This window comes from Mytilus trossulus, chromosome 12, assembly GCF_036588685.1.
Source record: "Mytilus trossulus isolate FHL-02 chromosome 12, PNRI_Mtr1.1.1.hap1, whole genome shotgun sequence".
NCBI lineage: Eukaryota > Metazoa > Mollusca > Bivalvia > Mytilida > Mytilidae > Mytilus > Mytilus trossulus.
Window position 1 is genome coordinate 791917 of NC_086384.1, and position 9535 is coordinate 801451.

Sequence of the window (9535 nt, forward strand, 5' to 3'; positions counted from 1 at the left end):
TGTAACGTCATGAAGCACGCGAATTTTCGTGAATTTCTGCATTTTCACGACGTCGTCACGATTTCCCGGATTTTTTTTCACGACGTCATTTTAAAAAATATGGACGCCCAGAAGAAGAAAAGACGCTCAAACTGGGATTCATCAGAAATTTCATTGCTAAGACAGTTAGTGGAGAAAAACTTATTCACTATAAGGAGCAAATTTTCTAACAGTTTGACAAATAGAGCAAAAGTTGACGTTTGGAGAGATATTACGGTACAGATTAATGCACTGGGGTTACATGGTAGGACGGTGGCAGAAGTGAAAGTCAAATGGCAAAACATGCAGTCAAATGCAAAAAAGACATATCATGATGTTCAGAGACACACCCATCAAACTGGTGGAGGACCACCAGCAACACCCATCAACCAGGAAAGTCAAAAAATCATAGAAATGATGAAAGACACGTCAAGTTTTGTCGGTTTGACGGGAGAAGAAAGTCCTGTGGACAAAGGTACTTTGATATTTTATCTGCAAATCATATTTAAAAGATTGATATTTCAACTCTAAAGCTTATAGTTTATTCCACATTATCCCTTTGAATACGGGCAACTTCATCTTAAGATATGTATAATGTTAAATAATCAAGTACAATGTATACTGTACAAATTGTTTAGTATCAAAGTAAACTTTTAGAAATTCTCAGCTGTTTATTGTCAAAAAGTGAAATCTGGGTACCGTGACGTTAGTATATAGATGTAAAGATATTGTATTAGGCAGTTATTATATGTCCGGCAAGAAACTACTTGTAAAACAAACTTGGGTAGTGTTTTACTCGTGCATTTTACGGTAAGGATTTTGATTAGCTGAAAAGAAGTACAAAATTATCATGTTTTAGCTGTTAACCCTCTCAGTCCCAAATAATTATTATTTTCATGTATGCAAAACCCTATCTTTTGGAGGTAAAATGCATAATTTCCGCATATTTTGAATACAATACTCACCTGGTTTGCCTTTATTGATGTATTTGACTTTGTAAACATTAAGGTTACATAGTTGACATTATAATAACATTGTTATTTTATTTTCAAAATGTACCGTTAAAGCATACGACGTCATCAAATAGAGTGCTATTCATGACGTTTATGTGTTATAAGACGTCGAAATAAAGTAACTTGCAGGTACTTGAAAATACCCTCAAGTGTTGTACAATCGATTTACACAGTGTAAAGTGTTAATGATTGCAAAAGTTCTTATGCCATCCTGTAATATTTTCTTTTTTTTAAATATATTTGATATTTGCTAAACGATATATTCAACTTAAACAAGGTTAAATATTAACATTTTTGTTGTATTAAAAAATTTGGAGGTATACCGGTCTATAGTCATATAGTGTTGAAGTCTTGAATACTACTTTATAAATAGTACAGTAGTCAACATGTCTTCATAAATAGAATATTGTATCAAAATCATTACATAAGCAAATGAACAATATGCCGTGAATTAATAAATTAGCCGCATAATAATTATTTCTTTTTTTTAAATCATTTTTGTGATGTATTATGTAATATCTCATTGGGGTCTTCATTTTTCTAATATATTTCAATTATTCTTACTTAACTATTGCTTGAGATTTCATCCAGCTTGTCAGCCGACAGCGCGGACTTCAAGTTCAGGTCGCAGGTCGTCGGCGGAAAAAATAAGCCAGATCAGACAAAGGCGAGAAAAAATAAAAACAGTCTACTAAAAAACCATGCCCAGAATTTATTGAAATACATGCATTTACCTTAAGCATACATCTTTATATACAAATTATTATTTTTTTCGGATTTCAATTTAATTTTTCATCCTTTTTTGCGGTGAAAACTATAAGCAAACAGAAAGAAAATAGCAAGATATCAGATAGGGACGAGCATTTCGGATTCTTTGGTTATAGCCTCAACGTGGAATTACTACATGTTGCCAACTTAATACGAGTTCTGTTTGGTTAAAATGAAATGGACATTATACATCTCTAAGATCCCCAATTTTTTTTTTTAGGTTTTTATGCCTTCCCTTAAGTTGGACGAAAGAGATCATTAACACTGATGCATTTGTTTCAATTGTACGTGTTTGTCAAACGTTACTTAATCATAACTCGCTTTACTTTTTTTTTGGGAAGTGAAGTTAAAGCTTGTTTCTATTAGAACAGGCCTATCTATAATACGGAACAGTTATAAATAAAAGGAGATGCAGGGGTTATTCACCAATGAGACAGCAAGCAAACAACGAAACCCTAAATAGACATCTAGAAGACATTTTTGGTATTAATACAATTTGTCATACCCTAAATGAGTTTTCCCTCAGTCTGGTTAAAATGAAGATCTGTCGTAATTCGGCTACTCTTGTTTATGAACATAACGAAACCAAAGATCTATATATAAATTTTGATTTTTTTTTCATTTAGCAAAGGTTGTTGTCTTCTTTATTATCTTACAAGATTAAAGGGGTGAATATTATATACAGACAATTTTCACTTTGTATCTTGATTGATTGTGTCTTGATTAGTATATACTTGTAAGTTCTGTCGGTTATTTACAGAGTTCTACTCGATTATATTTCATAACAAGGCGAAATAGACATATATGTCCTCTTGGGACTCGGCCGGTTGAGGACATATATGTCCGCTTGGGACTCAGAGGGTTAAAGAGGACTATAAACCCCTGGACATAAAGTTATCCACATTTTGAGTGAGAGGTGGGAGATTTTTCAATAACCCCACCCCCCCACCAAAAAAAAACCCAAAAACAAATACGTGAGGGGGTCGGAACAAAAGTCCTTTTTCTGTTTTGCTCCTGATCCCATGTGCGTTTTTGTGTTCATGTCCAAATTATAGAATCTTTGTCAATGGTTGTATTTGAATACATCTTGCTTCATCCTTGTCCTATGGTTGTGGTCAAATTGTGTTGATTTTCTTATACATATATTGTCTTATATTTTGGGCAATACATAGCTTGCCGGATATTCTGTTAAGATTGTATTCTTATGCTCTGTTCATACTGTTAATTCTAGTATAGTTGATTTATCGACATTTTACCCCTTATATCCTTTATATCTTAGCTATGAAAAAACCCCAATATTTTTGAATCTCTTTCTTACAGTTGATCTGACAAAGAAAGCCAAATATATGCATAAAGAGATCAAGAACTTCCTAGCAAATTACAATTCTAGTTGTTCGAAACAACTCCCAAGAGCAAATGATGTCCATTTGATTCCGTTTTTGGAACCCTCGACCAATGATGATGATAAATTTTCCGAATACCAAATCGATGAGCTTGCAAATTTCCTTTGTGCCAATTACCCCAGATTGCAGGATATTTCCTCACAAGACGCCTCTTCTCTTTTGCATAACACTGTGCAGTTTATCATCAAATACAGGCAAGAAGGTAATTTGCTAATTTCTTGCCAATAAGGGAGTTTCCATTTCATTTTTAGGGGTAGTGGTGGTGGTGGGGAGGGGGAGGGGGGTAGGATGAAATTTGAAAAAAAGCAAAAAAAGATTTTACAACTTTTGAATTTTCCAAAACTTGAAAGTATGTGAATTGGTCGGAATGACTATCCGAAATAAATTATTAGTTCAATAAAGGGTCCACAATGTCTCCTATCATATCTCTTTGGTGTTTCCGATTATTTCCACTTTTTCATTACATACCTTAATGTATCATATGAAACCCAAACAATATTAACTAATATTAATTATTTTTTACGCAACAAATGATTAATATATTTGTGTATATATATATTGTATGAAAAAGGTGGATAACCACCAAATCCCTTGTTAATTCAGTACTGTAGTAGGCCCCTACACCCCCTTCTAATCCGAGGATTTGATACTAATAAAAAGAAATAGGACAACGTAAAGGAATTTTCATCTACCTGAAAATGATGATGAAGAACATACCATATTCAAAATAATTCAAAAATATATATATATTTAATAATTTTTATCTCTCTTACTCTGCGTCAACTATTTGAAATTTAGCACATTGTGTCGATGTACATTTTCAAACATTAGAAAATTAAGGTTGATTCAGTAACTGCACTTATTTTACAGTTGTGTGTGATACAGCAAGAAAGCTACCAATAAACACAGATGTAGAAGAGATCGACGAAGACCAAGCAAGCCAATTCAACCAATAATTAGGTATGCTTAATGTGAATAAAATAGGGTTTATATTATTAACATATTAGGGAAAATGTTTATCTGATTTAATCGAGATGGCTTCCGGTACAGAATTTTGATGTTATTTATTTTTCTATGGAGGATGTGGACGATGTTGACCTCACTACTTTCATGAGCCAGACCAGTATAGGGACACACTATGAAGTTTGATCTCTCTATATATTTTCTGAGTATTGACAGAAAAGTAATAGAACATTTTGCCAAAATTCACATAAGTATAGAAGTGTTCTTATAAATGATCAATGTCGTCACAAAAAAACTGCTGTAGAAGAAACAATTTGTCCTTTGTGTCTGTTGAAAGTAGAAGATGAATTTAATTTCACAATAAAATGTACAAAACTAATATAGATATATTTAGAGAAGAATTGTTTTCCAAATGTAGTGAAATAGTTTCATTGAATTATTAATGTAAACAATATCTTCTTCTGATAATGGAGGGAATCTAAATACATGTTTATAAATGTCTTCATATGTACTAGTATATGTTTGAGTATAACCAATGTTAATTTTTGTCTTATCCTAAACAATTTACTCCTTTGTGATAAAGGTTAACATGGTTAAAAGTGTATATTACATGCCCACTAATTAAGTCCATAATTTGGTGCATGAAGATATTGTATTTAGAAGTTTCATTGTCAATAAAATGGGGTAAACCGATCAGAAGCTCATTTTTTTTCAAACACTGTCTTGTATACATTGTGTTTATATTTATGTTACGTTTCATTTCATATGTTGTATATTTTAGCATCAGCATGTTAGACAAGGAAAAGGATCCTTTATTGCCGGTAAATCCACAAAAACGACCGCTGAAGAGTACTTCTTGTCCCATCATAGAGAAAAAGATAAAACAAGAAGATATAGTTGTAAAGCAGCATGAAGTGTTATGTAAACAGTCAGAATATTATGACTTAAAAAACCAAAAGCTTAAAATGGAAATAGCCATTCTTAGGTCACAGATGGACAAACATGAATTGGCTTCCTCAGTATGTGACTTGTTTGGACTTGAACTTTAAAAGATATTTTCTCGTTTACATGTGACCTTGCGTGTTGGAGTGTGTGTGTGTGTTTATTGGTTAATTTACATGTTTCAATTGTGCAACAAAATTTTACTAAAAGATTATGATTTTTTATGATATTTTATTTGAATTTTACTCGCCATGTGCGTGTTTAACCAAAGAATGCTCTGCAAATGTGGTCACGTACAGTACGACCTTCCTCTGGACCTCTAAAGGGTATATCTATACACGCATCATCAACCTCATCAGCATCATCCATTGGTTCCTTGAAGTTTAAAGCAATGTTGTGGAGCACTGCACATGCCATAATCATAGTGCAAGCCTTTTCTGGGTGAACACGTACTCCAGAATGTAAACAGTTGAATCTTTTTTTCCACCAGCCGAATGTCCTTTCAATACAACATCTGGTCTTAGTATGTGCTCTATTAAACCTTTCATGGCAATCCTCTGTCGGTCTCATGAACGGTGTCATCAAAAAGCTTTTGCATCCATAACCGCTATCACCTACATGACCTAAGACTATGCCATCCTCCACACGCTTATGCGTTAACTCCAGATGTTCCAGAATTTTCGAGCATCTTAAGATGTGGCTATCATGCACACTGCCTGGCCATCTGGCTACCAGATTTGTGAAACGCCCTGAAAGAATTTTTGTTTGCTAAGGTTTTTGGTTGGTTAAGTCTTAAATTAAGTGCACCCGTCCCCGATCATTATTTTAGCTTATAAAAAAAATAGCTGGAGATGTCTTTTCTGCAAGGTATATTTTCTTATATTTGCTCCCTGGACTTATATAAAATACATTAAGATCATATATCGTATTTACACAGAAGAAGTTAAAACGGGATTAAAGTAAAAAAGCAGAGGAAAATGACTCAGGCTATACATGAATACAGGGTTCACATAGAATAGAACAAGGCTTGTATTATTGTTTTTCGTCTACGTCAAATAAGAGAAACTATTGTATCTGTGTAAAATGACCAACAACAAAAAAAGTAAGTACGAAACAGTACTGCTGCATGATTTATTTTTTTATATATACACTTACAATACCAAGCAGGCAACAATTACCAAAAAGAAATGAATGTGCATTTTACAATATGGTACGATAACCTTAGCTCGCGTCATTTGGTTAAGTGGACATTTATAAAGAAATAAATTGGTTAACTGTCTCATGTTACACATTTGCTTTTCGTTCATTTTTTACGGTCTGGGCTTTGCTCATTGTTGAATGTCGTACAGTCACGGACACAACTGCATACCAAATATCATTTAGCTACCACTAGTGGTTTCCCAAAAATTGACCTAATCACAAACTAATACATATAAACTATGAAAAGTTTCAAAGTCAATAAACCTTGACTAAGGGGGTGGGGAAAACAAATACTCTCCATAGTAAATAGATGTGCCAAAGCTAATACAACTGCATACCAAATATCATTGACCTACCACTAGTGGTACACCATGAACAAGTCTTGAAGACCTAATCACAAACTAATACATTGATGACGCCTTTGCCGACGCCGGAAACAGCATACCTTTGTCTCGAATTTTGACTCCGTCAAGGCGAGACAAAAAATTAATACTAAGCAAATTTGTTAATCACACATTGCCTGAATGAAAAAAAAAATGGGTTGCATTTTATTAATTGTAATACGTGTTCGTTGTTGATCGTAAACACGTTTGAATACAATATATATTTATATTGTCGGAAAATGAAAAAAAAAATTGCATGTACTTTTGAAACAGGAGGAAAAGTGAGGCTTTGTCGAGCTTTTCTCCTCTTTCGTGACGAGAAAAAATAATTTTATAATTTTATATTTACCGACAATGTACATATATTGAGTTTATCCCGAAACTACTATCAACACTTAAAAATTTAGTTATAAATCAGTGTTTCTGATTCTCTAAGAAATCGTCATAGTTGAAACACGGACCATGAAGAGAACCCCCAAAAAAGGTTTGACAAAGTAATTGATAATTGATAATTGATATATAACAAACTTTTATTCCACCAGAATGTATTGATCTACTTGTGAAACAAGATTTTTTTTATTCCGCAAAATATGGCAAAATTAAACAGATAATTTCATCATTATGCTCTTGTTACCCCTTTTGTCATGCACAGTTTCTGTCCAACACCATACAGAGCTGATGTACTATATTTATAAGTGATTTGTATTTTATTTAGATTAAAATATACTTTTTATAAAAATTCAAGTGTATGCCCGAGCTACGCGTCTGTTTGAATCCCACGTGTCTTCAGGAATACATAGGTCAAAAGATTTAGAATCTCGTCGATTTGAATACTAGACTAAGTATAAAAAGGTCCAATATGTCGTATAATCACTCATAAATTATGTCATTACTAAATATACATATCTAACGTCACAGTACCCAATTTGCACCAAGTACCAAAATTCAGTGATTCAGTATTGATAAAGGTGTCATACCACCAATTAAAAGTCCCTATCTGTTCAACCAAATTTTACAATTTTCACAGCTTTCTAAATATTTTACCTTAAGTTTAACTTCATAGAAACCAGGTATATCCTGAATTGTACATGTATCAGCTTTCTACATGCACATTTTCAGCAGGTGTTTAAAATCATATAAAAAAGAAAAGGTATTCCGAATAGAGGTACCACTAAAAATAACCCCTGGTTTTCTGGAAATCTTAAATTAGTATACTATGGAGTGAATTAATCCTCAATTTTTAATGCAAACTCATAAACAAGTAAATTTTAGCTCAAAATGATCTTAATATATTTCTCTTTCACCAAAAGTTTCATTTCTGCCAATTTGTTGGTCAGTTTAAGTAAACAATGACATCAAATGCACTATTTTTTGTCCGAGTAGGCCTACTTTCACATACGTTCTAAATTTGAGGGAGTAATTGGTGGTATGACACCTATAGATATATAAATTGACGTTTTTAATCGATATAGATACTGCCTAGAAAATTAAAAAAATAACGGAAACATTTGTCTGGATCATAAATAAATGGAGATGAAAATTGTCAAAATAGGTGCAATTTGGGTATGGTTTCGTTCAGTGTTACATTTACCCTCATGGTCACATATAGCCTGAACGTTTATACTGTGGTATCCTTTGCGGTTTACAAAGGACGGTTCATCTTGTGCAGGGGCCTGTATCCTCGCGTGGGTGCCATCAATGCATCCTATAACTCCAGGAAATCCACCATTTTCATAAAATCCATTTTTAATTTCACGCTTTCTGTCTTCTGATGGCCATTTAATGAAATCGCCTGCTTTAGAGGCAAGAACTGTGGAAACTCTAGTGATGCAGCGGCTGACAGTTGATTTATCTACCCCGACCGTGTCTCCAACCACTTGCATAAAACTCCCCGTTGCATAATATCTCAGGGCAATTAGTACCTGTTCGATGGGAATACATAACTTCATGTACATACATCACATTATGATAAATTCATAACAAAATTATATGCGATATTTTATGAGTTTTTCCAATAATATAACTGTGTCATTCCAAATAAATTTGCGTAAATTTTGATTGGTTTAGTGGGAGTCTCATTGGGATGGTTCCGATCCCGGATCCGCTTACTGTTTTGTCAGATTCTCGTATCCCGCTTACACTATGTACGTGAGAAATTATATTTCATTTGTCATTTCCCGGGTCCCGCAAGACCTCATTTCCCGTATTCACGACACAATAATTTGATATTCACGTGTCACGCTTACAACAAATCGGCAATCCCGTGTCACGCCTAGACCCCAATGAGACTCACTTCAGTGTGGACCAGAATAAGGGCCTTTGTTGGGACTCCGGGATCGGCTGTTTTTAAAATTGGGATTTCGGGATCCGGGCATATTTTTTTTTCAAATTTCTGGACGTCAGGATTTTTTATTCGAGACCACGGGATTTCGTGATTTTACACCCGGGATAATGGTATCAGGGCCCGTCATACTATACCCCCTCATACCATGAAAGCGCGATGAAAAATGTTTCAACAACATTGTTCTCAATTGTAACAATTTATACACATGAATGCCATGATAGTAACAGGGAAATTCCTAAAGTTTATATGACGTCACACTTATGATTTCTTGGTGCAAAACGGTTGTACACAGAAGGACAAATATTATTGAATGAAAATGGTTTGTTTAGAAAAGTGTCGGCGTAATTGGTAGTACTAGCTAGCCTATGGTATACAGTAGAAAACACGTTTGTATTTCGAATTTGTGAAAACCATACAAAACACACAGAGTACATGGAGACTACACAGTGCGTTACACAAATGTGGAATGTCAGAGGTACAGCCTACATTAGAGGGTGACAT

General features: G+C 33.9%; 2 protein-coding genes across 2 annotated transcripts; one reads left to right on the forward strand and one right to left on the reverse strand.

The window, feature by feature from the left end:
• On the forward strand, nt 1-4158 carry LOC134693522 (uncharacterized). Its single transcript, XM_063554360.1, has 2 exons — nt 1-493; nt 4073-4158. The coding sequence occupies exons 1-2, from the start codon at nt 10-12 to the stop codon at nt 4156-4158; spliced, it is 570 nt and encodes a 189-aa protein (XP_063410430.1). The 5' UTR covers nt 1-9.
• A 1210-nt stretch (nt 4159-5368) lies between these two features.
• Nucleotides 5369-8637, reverse strand: LOC134693525 (putative nuclease HARBI1). The gene is made up of 2 exons (XM_063554363.1): nt 8282-8637; nt 5369-5856 (listed from the first exon to the last, which is right to left on the reverse strand). The coding sequence occupies exons 1-2, from the start codon at nt 8571-8573 to the stop codon at nt 5369-5371; spliced, it is 780 nt and encodes a 259-aa protein (XP_063410433.1). The 5' UTR covers nt 8574-8637.
• Nucleotides 8638-9535: the final 898 nt, after the last annotated feature.

Coding starts and splice junctions, on each gene's coding strand:
- LOC134693522 (XM_063554360.1), top strand. CDS start 10: ATGAAGCACGCGAATTTTCGTGAATTTCTGCATTTTCACGACGTCGTC. Junction 494..4,072: donor AGAAAGTCCTGTGGACAAAG/GTACTTTGATAT, acceptor CTTATTTTACAG/TTGTGTGTGATACAGCAAGA.
- LOC134693525 (XM_063554363.1), bottom strand. CDS start 8,573: ATGCAAGTGGTTGGAGACACGGTCGGGGTAGATAAATCAACTGTCAGC. Junction 5,857..8,281: donor GGCTATATGTGACCATGAGG/GTAAATGTAACA, acceptor AAATTCTTTCAG/GGCGTTTCACAAATCTGGTA.